Source organism: Cygnus atratus, chromosome 3 (assembly GCF_013377495.2).
Source record: "Cygnus atratus isolate AKBS03 ecotype Queensland, Australia chromosome 3, CAtr_DNAZoo_HiC_assembly, whole genome shotgun sequence".
Taxonomy (NCBI): Eukaryota; Metazoa; Chordata; class Aves; order Anseriformes; family Anatidae; genus Cygnus; species Cygnus atratus.
In genome coordinates, this window is record NC_066364.1 from 32,152,102 (window position 1) to 32,178,936 (window position 26,835).

The 26,835-nt window shown below is 35.6% G+C and overlaps 1 protein-coding gene across 1 annotated transcript in view; it reads left to right on the top strand.

Moving 5' to 3' along the window:
* Positions 1-26,835, top strand: part of RIMS1 (regulating synaptic membrane exocytosis 1) — a 316,580-nt gene that overhangs the window by 211,034 nt on the left and 78,711 nt on the right. Inside the window, exons 20-23 of the mRNA XM_050709776.1 lie at positions 2,444-2,527; positions 7,786-7,863; positions 9,962-10,033; positions 15,391-15,503. Coding sequence (XP_050565733.1) covers positions 2,444-2,527; positions 7,786-7,863; positions 9,962-10,033; positions 15,391-15,503 — 347 coding nt within the window. The remainder of the gene's footprint in view (positions 1-2,443; positions 2,528-7,785; positions 7,864-9,961; positions 10,034-15,390; positions 15,504-26,835) is intronic.

The following is a 26,835-nucleotide window of genomic DNA, read 5'->3' on the forward strand; positions in this document are numbered from 1 at the left end:
GATTGTAGTAAGTGATAGTTACTTAGTAATATGAAGTATGGCTTATTGACATGAGTTTCTTATGTTGCAACAAATTATCGCAATAGCAGTTAGCACAAAATCAGCGATGCAGATTGGTAATGCTTGTATGCTTTGATCCTGAGAGGTTTAGGAGCCACACTGAGAAGCAAAGCCCGGTGATGAGTTCATGTAAAACAGTCTGCTTCTCTGCAAAATGCGACCAAACTTTGTTAGACTCAACCTGAGGTGATTCACTGAAGTAGGACTTAAAACATTTCAAAGATCCCTAGGATTTGTAATGTTGGCTGGTCATTACCACCCAAACAGGATACAAAGCTGAACAATTGCCTATTAGCTACTTATAAGTAGATAACAGAATGGTTGGAACTGTCATTTGATCCAGTTAAGACCTGTCCTGATTTAATGTTAATTTTTGTATTTTTTTAGTAAGTTTGAAGCATTAAGGCATTTATATTGCATGCCTGTAACAGCAATGTTGATCGTCATTATTTACATTTAAAATTATGTACAGTAAAATAACTGCTTGCATTAGGTATATAATGCATTGTGTTTTCAGTTATTTTCAAACATGTAAAGGAATAGGTTATTGCATGTTTGTCTGCATTGTCTGCTCACAGTCATTAAAAATTTGGTGAAAGAGCATGTTCTCAAAGTTCATACTGCATGACGTAGTTAATTCTATAAAATGCTATTTGATACTTATAGTGGATATCAGCATATTAAGGGCTTTGAGTGCACTGATGCATTAACATTTTCTTTAACTCTTGCTTTGGAGAGAAAAAGAAACTAGCTGCTTACAATCTGTTTCTTCTTGAAACTTCTGATCTACCTCAATGTTCAAGTGATGCTAATCTACTTAAGGCTTTGTTATTTGCATGTTCCATAAATCGAACCCTTTTCCTTATTACATGGACTGGAAGGATGCCTCAGAAAGTGAATATTACATAGTTTTGCAGTGTTTACATAAATGTTTGCTGTTTTTGTAAATTAATATATTTTGATTTTTCGAAATTGTTATACATACACTCTTACAACCACATAACATCACATCAAAATACACAAAAATGTCAGTCTTTTGTATACTATATATATAATTGTAAATTAAGTCGCAGAATCACAGAAAATCCTGAGTTGGAAGTGACCCACAAGGATCATTGAGTCCAACTCCTGGCTCCACACAAAATGAGATTTTTAAAGAAAAAAAACATCACATAAGACACTACTATTCATTCACAATCTTGACTTATTTTTATTTTTATTTTTATTTTTTAATTTACCTATATAACAATCTGCTGTCATGTGCTGCAGGGATACTGAGAAATGATCAGAAAATTAAGTTGGCCGTATACGCTTTCAATATATATTTTTAAATGTAAAAAATTACCTGGTACTTGTACACAAATGTGTGCAACTTAGTTGCAGCTAATTAGCTTACCTTTACAGTATCTAAAATTGTTTACAGTAAATACAGTATTATTAGCTTTATTAAATTAACACAGTAAATTAGTATTAGCACTAGTATTTTAAAGTTACCTAAATGAGTAACAGAATTCATTGAGAAATGTACCAGTGCAAAGCCCTCACCTTAACCTTTTAATCTTCCTGATTCTGCAAGAGAACTTTATTGGGAAGTAATCAGTGCTGCCATACTGCTCTAAAACTTGAACTCTGGTTTGTTCAGCACTACTTTATTATGAGAGTTCTTGACATATGTGCTGCTGCTAGGAAAACTTCAAAGGGAACAGAATATGAAGAAACAATTGTCTCAGGTGGTCGTGGTTATATCAGTTTTGTTATATATATAGTTTACTCAAAAGTGTAGCTCTTAAAATGTGCAGAATTTCTTATTAGTAGGCATACAGTACATCCATTACAGTCAGAGCAAGACATCTCTATAAGCAGATGAATGGAACAGAAAATGACTCTTTCTGTGTGTTCCAGAAAATGGTCACTTTATGCCTCAGAATTTTTCATATCATTCTCAGTCCCACATTTTTACCAAGGATGCATTTTTCAGTAGAAAGAGTTAGGAGAGATTAGCTTAACAACATGCCAGCCAGTGGTCAATAGAAAATGCAGTCTTTACAAAGCTTTTAGAATTACAATTTTCTGTGGAGATGATAGGCTTTTAGATAGTCTAGCTTTGGAGAACATTCGAAAACTTATTGTACACTACATGAAAGATTTAAATTAGTCAAAATTCTGCTTCTTTGGGAGCACATTCTCTTTGTTTCACTGAAATATTTCTTCAGGAAGCAGCCATAAGAATAGTATACCAGGAAATTAGAAAACAGAAAAAAACATTAAATGACACACTTTCATTACTTTTTGGGGTATTTTTCCAGTCCCAAATCGCATATATTTAATTTTATCACAAACTAAATATCCTGTTTTTTTCCTGTTTTATTGAACGGGCAAACAGGGGTAGATGGTCCCCCTCCCTAGAGAGGAGACGACCTACTAGTCCCAGGATTCATATCGAGCATGCATCTCCGGAGGATGACAGGTACTAGGCAACTCCTCCCAGTCAAAAAGTGGCTTACTGCATCTTGCACTCTCAGAGGAGTATACTAAAATTTAAAAGTATGCATGTGTTTAGAGAGAGACCATTAAACTCCAGAAGCCCCAAATAAAAATAGCAGCTTTAGATATCATCTCTGCATTTTGTTGAACTGTTATAAAGCACCTAGGAAGTAATGTCTTTACAAATTTTCTGTTTGCCTGAGCAGTTACAAGCCATTTAACAAGATGGCTAATACCACAGAACATCATCTCTTAATGTTCTTCAGTCTATTTTTACCTGCTTCTGTAATTGGCGGTGGCATTTTCTCTGTGGTGCTTTATAATATGATAATATACTTGTTGTAGAGCCTGTTTTTTTTTAGGAGTCTATTTTAATTTTTATTGTGCTTTTTGTTTTTGTTGTTGTTTTTTAACCAAAAAAAAGAGCCATGATATGTTGGAATTGTTGGAAGTTTTGGTAATACTTACTAGTTGATGCATATAAAAATTGGTAGTGTTGTTAAATTCTGTCCTAAATTAGGATGGTCGTCATGGAACAGGTTTTCCTAACAAGGTAGGTTTTGTTAAAACCACCAGACCTTTAAATACATTTTAATTTTGAATACCATCTATGATTAATAGAAGTACCTTTCTTTAGTTTTTTCTTGTCATGAACTTTCTACTCTAATTAGTTTTGATGCTCCATTGCTTTGACAGTAGTAATTTTTTGTATCTCTTTTTTTTTTCCGATAAATCTGTATTATTTTTAACCAGAGATTATATTCCTACTGAAATGTAAATTCGATATTTGCCCATTAACTACTGTAATGATTTTTGTGTTACAGTAAATGAAAGGATGCAGATGTTTTGTGTAAATAATCCCTACTTCAGTAAACTCTTATGAAGTTGCTCTTAAAACTGTAAGGCAGATACATGGATAAAACTTTTTCAATTACTTTAAGTGCCAGTGGTTTTGTTCTGCTTAAGAATGCATTTAGTAGTACATTTCTACTATAATTTATCTTGTTTGCTTGATACTGGGTATATTCTGCCAATACAAGCTGTAGAGAGTGTGAAACTTGTTACTGTGTTTGAATAACATTTCTCTTTTTACTAGAGTAATTAAAAATTATAGAATTAAACTTGTGAAAGGTTTTTTCAAAATTGGCTGTTCTTACAGATAAGGCATTTCTAGGTATTTTACCAACATCACTATTGAGCCCTCTTATGGGATAGCTATTGACAGCTTACAAATATACTTTGTATGTTTGGGGCATTTTAAAACTAATTTCTCTTCACATTTTTCAAGTTGATGGAAAGACTGTTTTTGACTCAATGGATCAGACTTGATGATAAAAATTTATTGTCGTTGATTTGATTAGAATTAAATCATAATCATATATCAATGAAATTAGGTTTTCATCTGAATGCTGTCATTCTTAATGCAGAATTATGAGCCTTCAGCCAAAGTTCTGCAAATGTATCAAAGGCTGAAATCATCTAATACCGCTTAGTAAACATATTGCAGTAAAGCGTCTGTAAGATGGAGTATGTTATTGGCAAGTTTCTGAGTCAGAGAAACAGCAATCTAATTTTCTTAGTGAAATCAGTGCCTTGATGCGGTTGGAAGTCTTGTGGATAATCTAGTAACCCAATGATGCAGCCAATGATGAACCTAGAAACAGTTTAGATTAACCCCAGTCCTGATGATTTTGCAGCCTCACAGATGAATTTCTCCCCAATTAGCAGAAGTTACAAGAACATTGGACTTTTCTCATTGCATAGCCAATGGAGATTAACAAGGATTCCAAAACACAGTTTAGAATCATAGAATCATAGAATGGTTTGGGATGGAAGGGACCTTAAAGATCATCATAGGTTCCAGGAGGACCAGATCCATGATCTTGCCAGGCACAGAGGTGAGAGCGACTGGTCTGTAGTTCCCTGGGTCTTCCTTTTTTCCCTTTTTAAAAATGGGGGTTATGTTTCCTCTCTTCTAATCAGCAGAAACTTCACCGGACTGCCACGACTTCTCAAATATGATGGACGATGGCTTAGCAACTACATCCACCAGTTCCTTCAGGACCCATGGATGTATCTCATCAGGTCCCATGGACTTGTGCACCTTCAGGCTCTTAAGATGGTCTCAGATCTGATCTTCTCCTACACTGGGCAGTTCATCATTCTTCCAGTCTCTGCCTTTGCCTTCTGGGGCCTGGGCCATGTGTCTGGAGCTCTTGCCAGTGAAGGCTGAGGCAAAATAGTCATTAAGTACCTCAGCCTTCTCCATATCCCATGTTACCAGGTCTCATATGGATATGGTCCTCATGGAACCTTTCCTTATTGTCCTTGATGTCCCTGGCCAAATTTCATTCTAAATGGGCTTTGACTTCCCTAACCTGATCCCTGGCATGCATACATCTCCGACTCCTCTTATTTCCCATGCTACTTGTGGTAGCATAGAGTCAATTAAGTTGGTACATTTAAGTTTCCAGAGGCAAAAAGATCAACTAAAGAAAGCTGAGCCTTGTGGAGCTAAAGTAATGTTTTTGAATTTGAACCTTCTTTGCCATTTGGTCATCCTCTGAGGTGAAGTGTTTTCTCCTGCCATCAGTCTTCCTCTGAGGTGGATTTCCATGTGAAGTGTTTTCTCCTGCCATCAGCCACACACCACATGGCACAGGGTGGTGGGACTGGGCTTTCCCAAGGCATGCCATTCTACACAGTTCCGGAGAAAGCATAGTTCTGCTGTGAGGATCGTCAGCAGATGAGTTATAGTAGTCCATGTTTAAAGCCCACCTAGTGTGTAGAGTAGCAGCGAGGGAATCAAAGGTGCTTCACCTTTGTAGAAAATTTTTATCTTTTAAGTTTAGTTTCATTCTGGTTATTTCCCACACCTTCATTTGACAGTTGGCCAGCACCACTCAGTTCTGACATTTTTGTGTTTTAAGATGTGCTTTTATCAAATTGACAGCTGATGCAGTGGGTGTCAGGGAATGAGTATCTGATGGATCAACAGGGATAACCAGCTGACTGCTTACCACCACTTTCAGATCATATTTTCACAGATTAATTGACTTCAACAGATGTCATCTTACACTTCATTTGAGTACATTCCAGAATTATCTTACAAACTGGTCCGATTTGCATACAGGGTGCAATCAAGATCTATTCCTGAGTACATTTCTTAAACATATGACTTATGCATTATTTCTAATTTTGGTCATTTAAATTCAGTATTCACAGCATGGTATTTGTTAAAAATTATTCATAATATAAATTTTAGTAAAGATCTTGGCAAGATTATTGTTATTCTGGAAATCATTCACTTTCTGTATCTGAAAAAGTGACTCGATATACCTTGAAAAGATGAAGACATAGGTTATACTTGTATTTTAGTGTTAAGAGTTAGCAAGTGTTTGGTTAGTATCGTGTTTTTCTTGACATTTTATAGAATAGCTTTTGGTTTGAATTTGCCAGCTTTATTGTTAGGAGGGTTTTTTTTTGTTTTTATACTAGAAAAAAGAATTTGAAAGTCTCTCTAAAGTGAAATACTCTGGTAACTGGAGAACTGTGAGACTGTGAAATCGTAAGTAGTGTTAAAAACAAGGAGAATGAGAGTTGAGCATTTAATGGTAGGAATTTAATGGTGGGAATTTTATTCAGATTGTTCTTTTTGAGAAGTCTTTGTATTAATTCAGCATATAACCAAGACTAGATAAAATAAGCCTTTTCTAAATTATTTCTCATATGCATATGAGAAATAATCATGACATAATAATAAGAGTACATGTCTAAGAGTCATCTTTAAGCAGCAGTGCAGCAGGCTGGTACTTCTTGTACGTTCATGAAGAGAACTTAAGTTGTGCCGTGCAATGCCAATGGCAGGCTAATTTGTCCCTGATGATCCTTTCCCATCCTTTCAGCAACACCATACCACTTAAATCAGGGGATCAGTTTTGCAAGACATGAACTGAAGTGCTAGGAATGAGTGTTAGGAGCTGCCAAGATTTCAGAGCAGTTGTGACCTCACAGTTCATGTACCATGTAGATCCAGCCTTTCGGAAATCTTCAGTAAAATAGGGAACTATTAAATGTGACGTTTTTGATGACTTGAGGCTTTTTTTTTTTTAATAAAAATGTCATTTTGAAACTCCAGGAATAGTAATTTTTAGTTTTGATAGGAATATTATTGTATTTCTGTCTGTAGATTTTGTTTATACTCAACAACAATAAATCTTTCAAGGCTCATGTGTCTTTTGCACATGAACTGTGAATAGCTTTTCTGTATATATAATATGTATATTGTTCTTGTCTGTGCATAGAGTAATGATTTATTGATCAGTGATTTGTTATGACATTTGGTACATTTAGGACTTTAAGAGGAGTTTTAGTGTTTGCTCACCATATTGAAAGTATAGATACAAATTTAATATGTACCCTAGGTTATTAGTAGACTGCAAATTTTGCTGAGTTTACTCTTATATTGATCAAGAAAAAGAAAATGTTTTGTGTGATACATTCCATAGCAAGCTAATAATAAACCAACAAGCTAATAATATCTATGCCAAATTGGAAGCTGTGAACAAATTCAGATGTTCTTTAACAGCTTCAACAGAAATGAAAATAATATAGGAATTAAAAAATATCCTGAACACAATTTGATTTTTTTAAATTGCTAAGTTTATTCTGCATTTGCTATTGAATTGTTATTGTTAATTATGACTGTAGTAGAACAGTTGGTAATAGAATATCAAAATATATGAAATTTGCTTGTGTTTTCAGGAGAATTTCATAATATAATAGCAAAATATATATATATATATATATATATTTTCCAAACTCCTAAGGGGAAGAAGTTGTATATAGGTTTATATATTAGTCTAATGGATCATACTGTAAATTTATTCTCAGGAAGGATAATGACAGCTGTTAAGCAGCAGTGTTCCTATTCATTGTGTAATGCATACATGCTTTTAAAAAATTTATTGTGACTCTCATTCTTTACGCAATTGCATCTTAGTTTCTAATATCTAATTATTCTAATATCATGTCTCAAAATTTTTTTAAAATTCTTTTAAAGTGCATGGATTAAGTCAACAGAAGGGGAAGTGAGAAATACAGCCTTACCAAGTAGATAGTGCCTTAATGCTTTTGGTTTATATATTTGACTGCATGTCTCCACCTTCACTGCATGTGACCATCTCTCTGTTTCTGCTCATTCTGTCCAAATTCACATCCATGTTTCCAAATTTTGTGAAGAACAAGGACGCTGGAGTCTTGCATTCCAAAACAGGACAGTGTAGACCACCTAAGTGCTAAACCTGGAGCAGCACAGAGGTATTCTTATTTACTCAAATCATAGTTCCAAGTAAATGAGGTATTGGTTATAGTTACACACTGCGAGTATCTTCTTCATATGCTCTGCTTAATACTTTCACATAGGGTTTTTTCTCTTTATATATTTAAGTACATGGTATGCATGTGTTGTTCATAGATAATATTTCATTCCATTTAAACTACATTTAAGAGGTAAATTTGAATATGACATGAATGTCCTTTTTATCCTCAGTGCACTCTGTGCATTTTATATGGGCATGGAAGGACAGCTGCCTGTAAATATGTACCTGCCAATGTCCAGATAGAGCTCAAGCTGAGCCAGTACTGCATGTGCTGTAGCATGCTGTTGAGCTATACAGGATGCATACAGCATCATCTTAGCAAGAGGAAGGAAACAGAAAGGAAGATGTCATTTTAAACATATTTCTAATGTGTGCTGCTTGCAGTGACAGCACGGAGAGCAGAGAAATAATGATGTTGGGCTCACTACTGTTGTTTATTACTTTTGCCACTTTTCACAGGAAGGCATTTCCTACCCTTGGCTTTTCCATGCTACAAAGAGTAGTCACTATGTGCTCTTTTTCTCCATTGCACTTAATGCCACAGTCTAAGCAAGTGACGTAAAGGAGTAAGGGGAAAATAAGTCCCCTAACAAACCAAAGAGAAAGTGAAGAGCCATCATTTGGGAGATCATGCTGCATTTTGTGGATCTAACCATAAATTCAAATACTTTGCTCACCTTAGGGCTCAGTCAAATCTGCAGCATTTGTGTTTCCCTGTGTATCCACCTTGTATTTGATGTGGTAAAGAAAAAAATAAGTAATGGGAATATACTCCAAAAAACAAATCTGGAGAAAGCTGTTTGAGGATAAGGGGGATTTAAATTTTTATTCTAAGAGAGTATTTTTTGTAAGAAAGTATATATTTTTAAAAACTGGAAAGCATCAGGTAGTGACCTCTGCTCATATGTATATACAAAAAAAAAAGAGCCTTTTTATTTTTCTGTATTTTTTCCTCTGTTGTGATTCATTACTGTGTCACAATATAACGCTAATCAAATATTACAGTGAAAATACACTGTGATTATTTTCTTTGCATATAATTTGATGCTACAACTGTTTAGGTGTCTTCCAGTTCAGACATTGGGTTAGTCTTCATAACCGCTGAGGTTTAAAATTAAATCTTTATTCTTTAATATAATTTTTACCTACTTTTTTTTTGCCCACAGTAATTCTTTTATGTCTAGGCATAGAGGTTGATTATATGATTGTGAGTTTCTTACATGTTTCTTAGTCATCTTTCCTGTGTAATATTCAAGTTGGGGTTTGTCAGCATTTCTGGTCTAACGAGTAATCATCACTCCCCTTTTTTGGCCACTCCTGAAACTTTGTATGCACTTTTATTCTGAAAGACTAATAAACACTGATGATTATCAGAGGTTCAAATTGTAAATCTTAATTTGTAAATGCTTGTATTACCGTGGGTAGTAATGGAAATTTTGGAACACAGAGGACTTGCAGAGATTTCCACGATCTATGTAAGGAAATTAAATAAACTTCTAACCTATTTGCATTGATTAGAAAAAAAAATAGAATTGTTTTAAACCATTTCTCAAAATCTTCACAATTTTTAATAGAATGAAATTTTTGAAAAGCCAAGTTTTTATTAATAAATTGACAGCATTAGTTAAATCTGATATGATGCAGTATTTGTTTTGATTTTGAAATTTAGATTTAAAACCAATTTTTAAAGTTTATATTTTAATATTTTTTTGACTAAAAGACCTATGAGAGGCATTGTGTCTAATCAGATAGGGGCTGTAAAATGGGAGCTAGCTGCATATGCAGTCAAGATTAATGATGTCTCCCTATTTTGGTACCTCATAACCTTCATACCATCAGCCTCAGTCAAAGCTAATCAGGGCCCCGTGCTTTAAACCCCAAGCTCAACAGCCTGTTCATGAAGAAAGTTGTCACTTTTCCATCTGTCAAATGTTTCTGTTATTACCTTTGCAATACGTTAGTAAATATGTAATCTTCATATTTTTTGTATTCTTTTTCTTCTTTGTTTATTTCTTTTCTGACATGTCATTTTACAGGCAGTCCAGAAAAGTGGAAAGATATAGCAGCCAAAAACAAACTAGGAAAGGCTCCACAACTGAAACAGAAAGGTAGGATTGATGAATGATTAATAAACACCTGTTATGACTGAACTGATTCTGGTGTTCATAATATACAACTAATAGTACTGTTAAAGCAGAAGCTGTGTAACAGTACCAGAAGCTATGTTGCCTTAATTTACAATATTATTTATATTATCTATATTATTATCACTACTTCCTGTGTTGCTCTACACATGACATTTTTCTGGTATTCTCCATCACTGAAGATAAATTGGGAGGTAAAGACTGTCTGTGCATACATTTAGTAATGAAAAATACGAGACCCATTGCCACTGTCTTGATTTCTGTAAGATGAAACTTGGACATATGCAGAATGTTTCATTATTGTGGTACGAACCCTTTTTTGTTTTACCACAGATTTTTTTTCAAAAGTCTTGTCTATTTTAAAATAACTTTAAAGTTGAGAAAATATATAAGCAGATTAGTAATTCAAGAGGTTTCTGATCAAATGGCAAATGAAGAATAAATAACAGCAAGGCACAGCATACCAATGTTAATTAACAACTACAGTGCAACTGAAACCACATATGCACAAAAATAACAGTTTTATATGTGCATTTTACCTGGGGAAAGACATCTATATTCCAATATAGTAGTTTCACTCTATAATATAAAAATGCTAAATTCCACATTTAAGTACCTATTGAAAAAAAATTGTAAGCTGTCATTACATAAAGTTAATAAGAACACCGAGACTTTACCTTCTGCTACCATTGAATTTGCCTGTGCATGCATTATCATTGTAACTTTTAGCTTTTACAGTATTGTAGTAAAAGGTTATGTTATTTTTTTTTAAGAAAAAAGTGGAAAAAAATAAGAATATGTACTTAATTATGAGTTTATCTAGTTAAGTCTGTGTGTTGGCTGAACTAAGAGCAGTGAGGAGGACTGAGATCCTGCTTTTGCTAGAAGCGGGCTTACATTATCTTGATGAGCAGAGGAACACATCTGTTTACATTGTGAGGGTTGAAAAACTTCCATGAATACAGAGACATTTCTGTTTTTGAAGAAAATGCACATTATCTAGAAAATAAATTCACAACTTTTATTTTATTCTATTGTTTCAAGGATAAGGTTATTGTTCCTAATCTAAAAGCAATGGTTACACTTGTCTCAACAGCCCAGTTTCTATTTCAGTTTACACCAGAGACATCCCCTGACCTATGGCTGAAATCCTTGCTGTGTTTCGACCAGCATTTTTTCCCTATTTTTTTTTCTTCTGTCTTCTGAAGAGTAATGGAAGCCCCAGGGGCTGAGGTTGCAATGGCCTCACAGTTGTTGATAACCATACAAATTGTACAGTTAAATGTGTTGGCAAGAGGCTTGAAAGGAGAATGAGGTGGGAGAGGGATATAAGTAAGTGGGAGGGAAAATGGGAATGTAAACATTAAATGGAAAATATAGAAACATAAGGGACAAGGAAGGAAAATAAAATGTTAGATTATAAAGAAGAAAGTGGTGGCAAAGGACAGAGCAGAGAGACTGAGACACAATGGCAGAGTAGGAAAGGAAATCCTGTGACATCTGAGATTGGAGGAATCAGTGTATCAGTAAGTGTTTACATTTCAAACCTGATATTTATTTCAGTGTGTAAACTGAGGGCATCTTCTTCAGATGTCAAGATCATTGCATAGATCGAAAAACGTATACCTCACTAAAACAAATGTTATTTTCACTAATTTCATTGTATGGCTGGTGTGAATTATAATATTGAAAATTAAATTTCAGATACTGCTGATGGTAGGAACTATGAGGTGTTTGCTTTAACAGCAAATGGGCTCTACCTCTAAGTGTGTAGTTATGTTTATGAAATAGTTTTTTGAGACATGAGCAGTGTGTTTATTTGATTTAAATGACCAGCCTAGCTGTGAAATTTCAACAGGTTTTTGTCACAAGATATTTCAAAGCCTCTTATAATTGTAATGCTAAATGTAACATGCATTTGAGGATTTATTCAGGTACATGGAAAAGAGCAAGTCTGAAATATTGCAGAGTCTATATACAGAATTTATATGGGATTTAATGGATTGGAACTTTAGTCATTCCTGTGCTGAGATAAATTCTTTTCCCATTTGGTATTGATTAGTTACAAGATAATTCCAAGTTATAAGGTAGTGGTAACTTACCTGATGTTATTCATTACCTCAGGTACAGTCTTTATCTGTACATGCGAGATATTACATAGGACCCTGTGTCAAAAGTGTGCTGGATTGGCAATGCTCTCTTAGTTTTAGTTTTTCTTCATAGTTTTGTATGTGGAAGGATGTGTGTTTGTTTTCTTGTTGGGTTGTTTTGTCTTTTTAATTCATGCCATTGAGACATCAGTCTAAAGAGAAGGAAACTTGAGTTTCCTTGTGGGAAGGCAGAGCCGGAACCTGTAGGATTTCTCTGCGGTCCATCACCAACTGAGTTATAGGTTGGCTGTTTGCTGTGTTACCTTCCTCTGGGAGGAACAGGCAATGAGATACATGCAGACGTGTTTGCTGCAATCTCACTGCTCACCATGTGTCATTTCTCTCAAATTTTCTATCCCTAATTCCCCTCTTCTCCATACTTCTTATTTTCTGTCTCATTCCCTCAGCCACACACCAGTTTTTGTCTCCCATGCTGGTTCCTCTTTCTCTCATTCTCCTAATCAGTGTAGACTTCTTCATTTCAGCAGCTGATCTTTCTTCTAGACCAGCAGGGATTACATTGACATTTGGACCAAGCAGGCCTTTTCAGGACTCAGCTCATTGCCATCATCTTGAGCATCTCTTAGAAGCAGGGAGCCTCTGTAAGAGTCTTACTGCCAGGGCAAGCCAGGAGATAAGTTTAGGAAGTGTTAGGGTTTAAGAGTGCATACAGCAAAGGGAACAGAATCCTATTTTTGTGGCGCTGTGACTGGACTTAGATATAAGCTGTCACTGGTGAAATGGCTTTGAAACCAAACCCGATTTTTATCCTTGGTGTAGGCATCTGCATAAATGTTGTCTCATATACATTTTTTTATTTTTTTATAGGATAATTTGTAAATATATGGTAGTTTTATGAACTAGACAGTCCCTTGGTTACGCTGTATTTTGTCGGAAAGATGTGCTGGGTGTGTGCAGGGGCACTTCATTTGTCTGGAGAAATAAAAAAAAAAACAAAGAAACAGTGAAATACTATCACAAGATGGCTTTATGGTAATTTCTGAAATAATGGATACAGTATTATCATTTACAAAATGTTGCATTGTTGGGAAGCCCAGCAATAATAAGGGCACAGTTAGAAATTTACTTTGTCACTCTCCAAACCTGAAATGTTTCAGGTTATCGTATACTTGCAACATATGCAATTATTAAACTGCTAATAATTTTGCTGCTAATTATACTAACATAATTAATCATTTAACTGCATATTTTAATGATGCTTTCATCAGTGTTCCTTCAGAACTCTATTTCTGTGTTGGGTCTCACTGCAGAAAGATAGTTAAATGGAGTACTAGCCTACTCTATGCTAGTACATTTTATCTAAGTGTTGTTAGCTTGTGTTCACTGCTTGAGATGCAGCTACAGTTTTTGGCCAACTTTCTGCTGTATTCAGTGCAGTTCAGCAATTCCACAAGCAGGGGGATGTGTGTCTGCAGCAGTGAGTGTTCTGCGGTTTATCCTTTTGGAAATGGATTTATAATCTGAATTGCTAACTTCAGTCTGAAATATCCACACTGGCCCTGCAGCCAGGGTTTGCAATGTTCTTCGGTGGAGGGGGGCATGGGATGGTGTGCCTGGAGCTAACAACTGAACGGTTTCTTTTTGGCCCTGATGTTTTAGGGGTCTGCTACCATGTCTTTCTAGAAGGGGACTTCCAGCCCCACGAACGACTGAACAGCCAGTCATTAGGGGAAAACATCACGCTCGCTCAAGGTCGAGTGAGCACTCTAGTATCAGACTCTTATGCTCTGTACATCACCTAGCGCCCGGAGGGTCGGCGCCACCTTCTCCACTTCTGACAAGGTTGCTATTACATGTCCAGCACAGCTTTCATGTTCTGCCTCCCAGGTGTCAAGTGTGGTGTTGTACTTTCCTGAGCATACATGGCGCGTTCACTCATTCTGGCACTGTAGATTATCCTCTCTTCATGGTATTTACACTTCTCCCATATCCTTTATGCTGCCTATCTTCACCATCCAGATGGTACTTCTTCCCGTTGATCTTAAATAGCTATGCAAAAAAAGTTGGCTGTTTCATCCTTCCATTGTTGTGTTTTGTTTCGTATCCATCTGAAAATTATCAAAGTATTTTGCTTGAACACTGTGCAGGAAATCACATCCTTCTCTCACTTCTAACTCTCAAAGGGAAAGTCGGTTGATCTACGTAGTGTGAAAGCTACCAGTATTTTGATTTTGTACAAATGTGTTACTTAAAATTGCAAGCTACCTACCTGTACCTTTAGCATAGTAGATAAACTGTACTTATCCACTGTAGTGAGTGTGATATGACTGTAACTGGCAAGGATGTTTAATTAGCAAGCTGTCCCTCTCAGCAATCTCCTCCTTCTCACCTTTGCTTTGCTTTCTTAAACTTGTTCCCCAGTTATTAGCAAGGGCCCTATTGCTTTTAAATGCAAACTTGCCAGTGTTCCAAAGGTGCTTAATGTGTTAAACGTGCTGTATGTGTGTTTAAGAAGCCAAGTAGCTAAGGTGCTCTGAAACAGTGGTAGCTAGAATTTAGCCAAAGTTAAGGTGGTTAGAGTATTTGCTTAGGTAAGAGTATTAAAAATCTTAGACTGTGAGTGCGTACATGCACATACACACAATTTCTGTCTCTCTCTCTCACACACACACGCACAGGCACACAAATACCAAGGCTAAAGGTCTTTTTCCTTGTTTAAGTTCAGGGGAAAATAACATGTTATCCCATTAGATTCTTGCTGTCCAGTTCTCTGTGGCCTGGTGCAATTAATGCATCAGCACGAAGGGAACACAAAAGTTAGTAAAATGCAAAGGTGGCATTTTGGATTGTCTTTGTACCAGTGCAGGAGAACAGTACAGTTATACTCCCAAATTGTGAGTCATAATCATAAATGGTTCTTAGAAAACTGATTCTAGTTCAGTGGTTTTTGTCTAGAACATTTTTTAAAACAACAACAGCAAAAAAGATGGAAAATGTTTGTCCTTAGTTGAAGGCAGTTAGAGAAGATAAAGGTGAAGCCATATAAGTTTGCTAGTTATCCAGACGTGAGTACATGCATATGGCATATACCAAGCACAAACTTCCTCAACCCCATCTTCTCTATATGCAATTCAATATGTGTTTAAAACTTAGACTATATGAATTCTCTTCCTTTGGGTTATTTGACTTTTATGTTCATTTCATCTGCAGAATACATCAACAAGGAAGTCCTACACAGTCTCCTCCTGCAGACACGTCCTTCAGCAGTCGCAGGGGAAGACAGCTACCGCAAGTTCCAGTAAGAAGTGGCAGTATAGAGCAAGGTATCAAATAATGAGCTTATGATAGCTCTAACTCTTTGATTTTTTACCTTTCTACACTTTACTTGAAGTCTGCTTTCATAACTACATGTTAAAAGCTGTAATTCTGCCAAACAGAAGAGAATGAAAGCATATTTGTAGTCTGGAAAGTCTAAAAGATTTTTAACTGGTGGACTATTACACATGGTTTAATTGCCTTAATTTTCTAGTAGCCTTTTATATTTGTCTACTTTAAAATTTCTATTAGAGCTGTGGTGGTTTCCATGGGCACATCTAATTTGTATTCAGACAAAGAAATCAGAGGCAAAGATTTTGACAACATTTTGACAGTGTTATTAATGTATTATTTTGTGGTTTATACTAATTGATGTGCATTGTTAACATAGATTAATGATAAACAAATATCATATTATCAAACATACCTTCTGGAGTGAGACAGATCCAGTGAGTCTGAAAGCATGAAAACAATCACCACAAGAAATGTGAAGGCACAGGTCATCAGCTTTTCCATTCATAAGAATAAACTGCTCAGGCAATGAGTGCTGCTCTTTTTTGAAAAAGACCATGTAGACCTAGTGGCTGTAGAAGATGTTCTTTTCAAATATCAAATAGGTATAAATATCACTGTTTCCTTTTCTAGCAACATGCTGTACATAGAGTATGAGCTATTATATTATAATGAATTTAGTTTTAATTCCGCAGTGGGTAATATGTGTACATTCAGGTTTACTTCTGTGTTTAAAAACCCTGTTTTCTCAATGAATACAAGCAACAATTGAGATTGCCATATACTGCAAGCTTTTCTTCTGTGTGTTCTATTCTTCTAATGAAAGAAATGCTTCTGCTGCTGCTGTGTTGTAGTGCCTTATAGAACCGTTTACAGACTTCTTTTGTAAATAGATAATGTTACTGACCATGACCTTCTTATCACGTTAGCTTACCATACATTTTTGTATGAGGTACAACAGCTTGCATTAACATACAGTCAGCTTGCGTTAATTTTATTGGCTTGAGCTGTGATGGCATACTACACTTTCAACTAACGTGTTCTTGTTTTATACATGTGGTTATTCTGAATGATTGGTAATCTAGTACAAGTAGGTTTTATTCATTTAAAACTTTACATTTGAGTCTTCTCATTATATTTCATAGTGAAATAAGGACTGTCTGGATTATAAACTAGTTACAAACTGCATTTACAGTTTTTATTTCTACATGTGAGTAGGTTGGGAGCTCTTTAGGGAAATGTAATGAGAGCTGAATTTCAAACTTCTTTCATGTTTCTTCTGCAGTTCCAGAAATTGGTACAATATATAATGATGAATCAGCTTTTAATTTATGTTGGCTTTCCTGTGGGTATTCCTGTTATCTTTCAGCTGTTCTTGGTAACTAGTGCGTTGAGAATAAAATGCTAGTTTATGTTTTGTTAAAGATGTTGGAAATGAAAGTAGAACTTGACATAAAAATTCGTAGAGATGCGTTGTATGCAGCAGAGCAAAGAAAAAGTGAACTTTAAACAGAAGGTTGAAGCTACTGTTGGTTTAGAAACTTGTCAATGCCGTGAATATCTGTAAAGTAATGCTGTTTCACTGAACTCTTATTTACATTTGTGGTTCATATGCTTGCGTCTTATGTAGAAAATGAACAAGTAGGATATGACATATCATTTACTTTGTTGTTAATTATCATACTGCCTATGTCACTATGGCCATATAACTGCATATGGAATTGAAGGCGAAGGAGATTTTCCTCTCTAAATAGTATTTTGGTTTTGTCTGACTGGCTTGTCCATTTGAAAGGAAGGTTTTCTAATTTTACCCATGTTGAACACTTTGTTCAAGCTGAGAATGTATTTGCAGGGAAGTACTAAAGTTAGTAGATTTTATAAAATAATTTTAAAATGCTTCTGAAAGTATCTTCTGAAATAAGTATAGCAGTGTGTATAAACTTCAAGCTTCTGCAGGAAAGTAAATTCAGCTTTAAAAACATAATATTTGCTCTGGTTTACAGTATCAAATTTTGATGTCACTTTCACCTTTTTAATCCCTATCAAATGAGTTAAATGGAGTGGCTAGAAGTTATTTTACCCTAATGTAGGATTGAATCTAAATATATCTGTCTGTGAAAGAGTCTCACTAACTATACTTGGAACTGAATTGTGACTTAATGACTTAAATTCACAGTCGCTACGGGCATAAATGAGGCCAAAATCTAGTGCAACCCACAAATGTTATAGGCAGAAGCATTTCAAAATTCTTTGCATTTTCTTCATTTAAATATAAAACTATTTACTACTAGTCAGTATTGACATCCTGTGTTTCAAGGAAATCTAGTATGATGTAAGGTATAATTTGTGTAGTAAATTGTGTAGCTTTCTTTTTTCTTTTTTTTTCTTTTCTCTGTTTTCTTTTTTCTTTTTTCTGTTTTCTTTTTTCTTTTTTATTTTTCCTATTTACATAGTCAAGAGGCATAGAGGAATCCAGTAAAGTAATCTTATTACTCTTTGAAACCATCATTTTAGAAAAAATGAGAGTTAATGAAGAAGCACAAGAGTGGTTGTGGTTTTTGTCTCAAGGAAGTGTGATTTTTTAACTGTTTTCTGTCATAAGTGATAATATCCATGCTAATAAGGCTTCTTCTAGGACTGACACAGAATCTTAAGCATTCAATTTTTTTTCATTATAAAGTTTAGAATGAAACAGTTTCATTGTTTCTATCAAATAATGTTCTCTTAATTACCCTTTGGTTTGAGTATCATAAAAAGTCAACTTGTGACTTGTTTCAGTAGGTCCTTGTCAGTAGTTCCACTGTATAAAAGACCACATAGAAGAAAGTCTTACAGAAGAAACCGAAATAATGGTCTCCATTCTGTTAGAGATAAGGGGTAGGTACTACTGATCAGGAGCAGAGAAAAATCTTAAGTAGAGAAAAAAGTCTAGTCTAAGGATTATCTTTTCTTTAAAACCTCAAAATAACATAATTACACACACTCACAAAAACAAATAAACCAATAACAACAACAAACCCAAGCTTCTTAGTGGTTCTAAAGGCTGCTTTGACTAGTTTGGAAAAAATTAAAAACATGCTAGGTACTTTCACTTGGAATGGTTCTAACTAATATTTTTAGCAACTCCAGTACATACAGACTCTTTAAAGCAGTTACAGTTACAGGAGCCTATACTCCTGTGGTTTTTGGACTACATGATCTCTATTTTAATCCCAATGATGTTCAAGGAATGTATGACTATATGTGTTTCCTTTGCAACCCTGTCAGCAGTAATTCCCAGAGTGCAAGACACAGTGGGTTGTTATTGCAACTAAAGGTCTTGTGATTCTTGAATATGAAAGTTAGTCTGGCGTAGGTATGTCTCTGTGTGTTTTCTGAAAGTCACAATTCAGTAGTCATTACCTTAACTTGTGCTACTTAACGAGCATTATTTATTTCTATGCTTTATCTGACAATTTCATAAAATGACCTAATAATGAAGATATTTTGATTCAGTGACTAAAGCAGTGAAAATCTAAGTTATAAGGGCAATGCTGTGCTCTCCATGTCATCTTGTGCCAAACTGTAAGAGATTTGCATCAGTGTTTCTTATTTGCATCATGTTTGAGTGGAACTGTGCAAATCACTTAAGAAAGTTGAGGGGCGGGAATTCTGCATTGGCTTTATTTTTTGGCTGTTTATACAACAACATTGTTGCATGGTTTTTAAATGATACTTTTATACAAAGCATATTTCTGTGATATATATACTTAGTCCATTCTCTGTCATAGCAACTATCAAACCTCACAGTAATTTTCACTTGGATAGGGTGGGCCTCTACACTTCTGCGTAACAGTTAATCATGAATACTGCCTGAAGCTCTATAGCATTTTTCTGCACTACAGTAGATGGTACTAGGGATAATATTCAGAAATATTACGTGTGAAGAAGAAAAGACATGTTATGTACTCTTGAAGTCTATGAACCAACAAGCTAAATGTGTGATGATGGTTTGTAGTATAAAAATGAGCTAACTCAAGCAAAGCAGGTCTTTCTCCCTGTATATTCTTCTGTTTGACTCTTCACAGCATGGTTTCATTTTCGTAGCCTCTACAATGTGGTTTCATGTTTCCAAAGTCATATAATGACAGTAAGGATTGTGATAATCAGCAGCCTATTTACTTATAAAGAGTATCTGTAGACATAACTGAACTAGTGTGTTTGTATGTTTTCAGTGACACCTGTTTACAGCAACAGGCCTTACGCAGTGACCTTTAGAAAAATGAAGCTGTGACCAGCATTAAGTGTTGCTGTATGTTGGCCCATGTCAGAAAAAGCTGCGTAATCCTTGTACATAGCCTGTATGCAGGTTGAAGTGCATGCATGTGTGTGTGCTGCTGTTTCATGAAGGAAAGCTGCACTGAAGTCTATATTGGTAATGAATGGGGATTATTGGTAATGAATGGGGTTTATTTTTTATAAAGTGCATATGCATAATATGTATATAAATATATGTACAAATCTTCAGTGGTAGTTACAACGTACAGGAATGAAATGTTTTCATGCCCAATGTTCCTTTTAACAAAAAAGAATCAGAATTTCGTATGGAAAATCAGTGTGTTGTGAAATAATGGATTAGAGTTGCAAATATCTTTTTATATTTAATTAAGATCTTTAAATATAACTAGAGAAAACTATTCATTGTATATGTACTTGATCATTGAAATGTTATTGCAGTGAGAGTCTGGCTTGAATAATGGTATAAGATCAAACCCTTGCAGTTAAAACCATTTTTTAGATCCATCAGTGAATGGCAAAAGAAAAAGAATAAGTCATTTCAATTTAGCTTTTAGTCTTTTAGCATTGTTTGTTTTGTCTCCATATTTCTGGTTTTATTTTGAAATTCTTAGGTGGCACTGCATATTTTGAGGCAGCTTGTGGAATCTTTACCCTCACAGGAGACTTTTCTCTCAGCATTGCAAATTAATTCAAGCCTTATAATCTTTTATGTTTTCAGTTAACAGAAAATAAATTTGTCACACTCAGTATTACAGAAAAGGCTTCAGAATCTAAAACAAGACTACATGGTTCAGCAGTTAGAATGATACTTAAAGCAATTTTAAGATTTTATGTCATTTGTAACTTTGGGTATGACAATACTGCTTTAGTGGAATATTTAAAGAGTCCACAATCTGGATCTCAGTAACTTCATTGTTCCTGTTAATTTTAAAGAAAAAGTCATAGGCTTTATTATTTGTCATAGTTTATCATTTTAATTTTCTACATTACTTTTACATATGTTGGAGTACTGCCTACTGTACATGCCATTGTCACATGTAACACATTTCTTTATCTAACTTTAAATTTGCTGATTTCTTTTTCTGTTCCCATCATTCCGTGCATTTAATTCATTGAAGAACAAGAGAATTTTAACTCTTCCACAAAAGGTAAATATTTATGTGATTTTTTACAAATGTTTGGCAACTGTTTATACTGGCTTTTCTTTTAATATATTCCATGTCAGTATATAGTATTTATTTAACAGTATTTAACAGGTGAAAAGGATGTTTCTTAAGTATCTATATGCTATGTTATCCCTCTTTAGAATCTGAAAGTCATTTCTCTTGTGATTTCTAATTTTCCCATGCAAATGCGATATGCTAGACTTACCAGTAGTAGTCATAGCATTTTACATGGCTCAGAAGCTGCTTGATTGACTTAAAGTTCATCCAAAGACTAAGATTTTACCTAAGCTCTTCTTGAGCTCTGCACAACAGCTGGTTCTAATACAATTGTGATGATGCAGCCATGGCTCTTTGCATCTGTGAAGGATGTTTCACAGGTCGGGGCTTAGGAACAGTTGAAGGTGCTGATGGCCAGAAACTATCCTTCCTATGCAGAGACATTCTGAAGACAAGTTAGTTCAACATGAGCTGTATTTTATTTGCATGACAAGCCCTTGACACTCAGAAAGCTGGGGGTGTTGTAGGGCAGGTTTCTGCAGGCAGACAGACAATCTGCACGGGTGTAGCTTTGACCTCCTATGAATTCCCCCTAGCATGTGCTGATACCAGTGAGTCAGTGAGTGCAAACAAGGCTGTGCCATGAAGTGAGAAATACAGCCTGTCACATCCCCACCAAGGCATGTTGCAGAGAGGTCCCATTTTTATTTTTTTTCCAAAAGTAGGAGTCATCTCAAAGTCAGAATGAACCTCAGAGAGAAAAAAGAACAATTTAATCCATTTTCATGTTAACAGCAAAATACTATACTGCATGAACATTAATATAACAGATTAACCTTTTCTAAATTCTACTTGAGTCCTTCAGATTTGGGGAAATTCTGATCTCAGTACAGTCTTTGGTGGGCCAAAGCCAAATTATGCATTCAACTTGACACAGAATATCCACTACAACTTCTTTACGTTGTGAAAGGATGGATCCCAGTCATGTGTTCATACTTCCTTAGGTAAAATACAGCAGCTATTTTACTAGCTATGAACTCCAACATCCAAGACAATACTGGGGAATATGTTTTCACAATAAGGTAAAAAATCAAGTGAATAATAAATAGTATTTAAATTAAGTATAAGCAATTGCAGATTATGTTGCAGTGTTAAGTATGTACTGTGAAATGTCTTAAGAAAGTGTTAAGAATGGTTAATTTTGTAATTTATTTCTGTCATTTTTGATTTCTTCAGTATCTATATTTCTTTCAAACAGAACAATACAAATTAATTATGTCAGTTTATTGTTTGTGACTCTTCAAGTTCACAAACCTTGCTCTGTGATTTGGACTGCAGTGGATGTTTTGTCGTTTAAAACAATTGATTTTATACAGAGAAACTAGAACATGCCTGTAAGAGGTTTGTGAAAGTTCGTTTCCACAGGATTTGGATGGATTTGGCCCAAGTTTTGGCAGTGTGTAGAAGGTGGTGGGATCTCTGGACACCTGGGTTCCTCTGGCTCACAGGAGCATAAGGCTGACTGCAGATGCAGCCCAAAGGCAGAAGAAAGTTGGGCAGATGAGTTGCTGGGGAAGTGGAGTGGTGGCAGTTCTGGGGGGCCATGCATAACTTGAAGTTCAGCTGACTTACATTAGTAAGTCACCTCTGACTTTCCCCAGCACAGTATAAGAGAGGAGAGTTGGTGAATGGGAGATGGAGATGGGGGGTTACAGAATGTTATATGGCAAAAGACATAACTATGAAGGAGCGAGTATACTACAGGTGTGAACAAACCCCTGCACACAAGCTTACAGAAGACACAATACTTTCTAGTCAGGTAGAGGGACAAGAGCTGCAGGACATCTCCCTCACTATCTACAATGTGTAGCCGATACATACTTTTTAAAGTCACATATGTAGAGAAGTGGTAACAAGTTCTTTATCTTAAAAACTAATTGATTTTTCAGTGTTACTAACCTTATATTTCAAAACATCTATTTGCTCATGATTTCAAAATTGTGTATTTTGTTTGTTTGTTTTGTTTTGTTTTTAATTTCCCAGTTTAGCTTTCTGTGGATTTTTAAAGTCCTGAAAATTATCACACGGATACTTCTTATGTGCATAATATTGCAAAATTCAGCCTGAAGGCTGAGAAGAAATAACTCAGAGATTCTCTGTTATTTCTGAAATGCTTCATCCTAGTCCACCACCACCATCAGTTTCCTCTCTTCTATGAGTGCTCCCTTCCCCTCTCCCCTTCCCTTACCTGCTGCGCTGGGGAATTCTCCCATCCAAGTCCTACTGCTGCTTTATTCCCTTGCCTTTGCTCTGGATATTGCCACTGCCATTTCTTCTCCAGCTTTTACCTTTCACTGTCTCAGTCCAGATACTGCTTCTTTTTCCCCAGTTTCCAAACACAGAACATCTAAGCAGCACAGGGAGGGCAGCACTCCTGACTTTTCAGTGTGGAAAGGCATATAGGCCTCTGCACTGCATTGTAGCTCTTTGTCACTGTTCAACTTTTCATCTTAGTGTGAAGAATATGTAGACTGAGAGAGAACAGGTTGGATCTCTGTTGGCTTCTGGGATAAGTGCAGTTCCCTGTTGCCCTGCCAAAATGTGCTGTTTCCGTGACTCTACACAAATGGGGAGAAAACCACATGGGGGCAGAGTAGCCATCTCTGTTGCCAATTGGCAGATCCGTACCTTAGTAGTCCTGGCAATAAGCAATATATTCCTCTGGTTGCTGCCAGCAATCCAGTATTTGTTGTAGTGCTTTTGGATGTCCTGAACCTCAGCTTCTTGAAAGAGCTAGTGAAATCCATTTTTTAAAAAATTCCTGGTCATTTAGAGATATGATGGGAGTTAACAGTGCTCTTAGAAAGCTACCACAAAATAGTTTTTATGAGATAAATTTTCATTTCAACTTACTTTTCAGTAGCTGCTTTTGTATAAGCAAATGTGTCGGACTTTTAGACTGTTTCACTTAGTTTGCTTCATAAAGAAAGCTGTTAAGGGTTACAGACGTCTTAACTACTGATGTCAATTTCTTCTTATTTTTTAGCTTACTCCAACAATTAATAGTGCAGGTGGATGCATCATCCCTGGAAGTGTTCAAGGCCAGGCTGGATGGGGCTTTGAGCAACCTGGTCTTGTGGAAGGGCAGCGGGGTTGGAACTAGATGGTCTTTAAGGTCCCTTCCAACCCAAACCATTCTGTGATTCTGTGACTTGGATGATTCTGTGTTTGTTGCAGCTGTTACCATTACATGAACTAATATAGCCAGTGCTAAGATACCCGTAGGTTTTCTGTAGTTCTAAAAAGACCAATGTGGTTATCAGCTTTAATCACAGATCAGGTAATGTCACCTGTGGTTCTGGCATTCAGCCCATATTTGGGTTTGAGCAAGAATGACCTTTTAGAAAGGTATTTTCACTTAATCACTGCAAGCAATGAGTTTGTTCCTATGCTTAGCCACTTGGTTTTTTAAACGTCATATTACTTATTTGACTGTAACTTCTTCCTAACCACTGGACATTATTGAACCTGTGTCTGTTCAACTGAAGAGCCTTCTACTCTTAGAAATCTTCCCATGCGTAAATAATTACAGCCCCCATCAAGTCACATATCTGCTTTCTTTTTAGTCATTTCCTAAATCTCTTTCTGCAAGACTGTTTTTTGGACTTTATAAAATTCTCATGACTTCTCCCTTAATCTTCTTTAACAACAGTATGCTTGGAATTACAGTCTTCCTAAAATATCTGAATCTATTGACCTTAAGTTGAGTATCTCCCAGTCCCCATGTTTTCTTTTCAATGTCCTAAAACTCCCTTTCTCTTTAAGATATTTAAGAATTTGGTGGTTTTTTTTGTAACCATAAAGAAGTGAGAAAGTTTATCTTCATGTTACCTTGCCTTCTCTCTTGCATTATTACTTGCTGCAAAGCAGCTGGTCTCCACTTCCAAAATCGTGACATTTTGCTGGAGATGCATGTGTAGCACAGGCAGTAGTTCAGTGTTGGGTGGAAGATGCTTTTCCTTAGAATCTGGTGATGGTCAAGAATCCAAGATGGTCACATGGCTACACAGGAGGTAGTTCCAGTGCTAAAATAATCATTATCTCTTTTTTCAAACGTATGAGCGAGTTCTTTTGAAATATTATTTATTGTCAAGACTCAAAGTTTTTCAAATTCTGCAGAATTAGGCTGTCTTTGATGATCATTGTAATGTGAAAGAGATGGATATATAAACGTGTAAACTTGCAAATTAAAGACTAGAGAGCTATAAAAGACAAGCTCCATGCTAGTTCAGTGTTGCTACCTAGGGTACAGTCCTTATTTAAATGGATCCATGTTTCATGCATTAAGTGATCAGTTTAGTAGATGGGCACTAAATGGCATTATGCCATTTAAGAAATTATGCACATAATATATAGCTTAGTCCTTCTTTCAAACCTTAAAGAGGGGATTTAAAAACTCAGGATGAGTTTCTTTTGCACTTCTCACTACTGCTAGTGCAGCTTTGGTAGTGCTCACTGACTTTCATAAAACTGGTCTTAGTCTGGTTTTGATACCAATGCAGGTTGAAGTTATTTTAAAGTCAAATTTTGTGCATTGTTAAATTCACATTCTTTGGATGGCAGAAATATGCCATATGCGGCATTCCGTCTATTTACTAATTTGGTGTAATATTTCTAAAAAAAAAAAAAAAAAAAGAGAGAAAAAAACTAAAACTTGTTTTATCTGCCATAACACATATTTTTAGTATAGTATATTGTTTATGGTTCTGCTATTCTGTACATATGTTACATAAGGTAGCATATATTCTGAATGGTTAGTATTCTAGCTAGGTGTAACCTATCATCGGTTGAAATATATACTAGTTCTCTGAGGACATAGATAGAGATGAGGGATGTCAACTACTTGATGCTATCAGATGTAATTCTATAAACCTTACCGTAGTGCTGACATATTAAAAGAAGTATGACTGTAGTATATTGGAGAGGGACTCTTTATCAGGAACTTCATTGATAGGACAAGGAGTAATGGTTTAAAAGTAAAGTGGTTTTAAACTAAATGGTTTTAAAATAAAAGGTAGATATAGATTTAGAAAGAGGGTAGATTTACATTAGATATAAGGAAGAAAGTTTTTACTCTGAGGTTCATGAGGCACTGGCACAGGTTGCCCAGAGACGCTGTGGATGCCCCTTCCCTGGAAGTGTTCAAGGCCAGGTTGGATGGGGCTTTGAGCAAGCAGGAGGTGTCCCTGCCCATGGCAGGGGGGTTGGAAGTAGGTGATCTTTAAGGTCCCTTCCAACCTAAGCCATTCTATGATGTAAATTCTTAGTAAACAGATAATCTCTTGGAAAAATTAAGAGATGGCCATCTCCGTTAAAATGAATACATAAATTGATTTTCTCTGAGGGTAGTTTGCAGGCTGAAAATAAGAACTGTAGTTGTTTATTTCTTACCTCCTGTTAGTAACATAGTATGGATTTGCATATTTTAGACAATCAAAATAGAGCATGTATTTTATATGCTTTTAGTAAAAAGAGAGAATTTCTTTCCCTATGATGGAAACATGTACCAAGAACTGCCTTTAATGTTAATCAAAACTTCTATTACCACAAGAAATACATGCAGAATTTTTGTGAGATTATAAGTACAGACAAACAAACAAACAAAAAAGCCCTCTTCCATTAGGTACTTACGTTAAATCGTTCTTTTTCTTATGCTATTATCACCTCAGCAAAGATTAGAAATCTAGATGTTAGTTGTACTTGCAGCATATAATATAGAATCCTTCAAGATGTGTCATGAATTACAGGTGTACATGAATTGTACATGTACAATGAAAACATGAAGTACAGTCTTCAAAAGGATGTTTCTTGAATGACATCTGAGGAA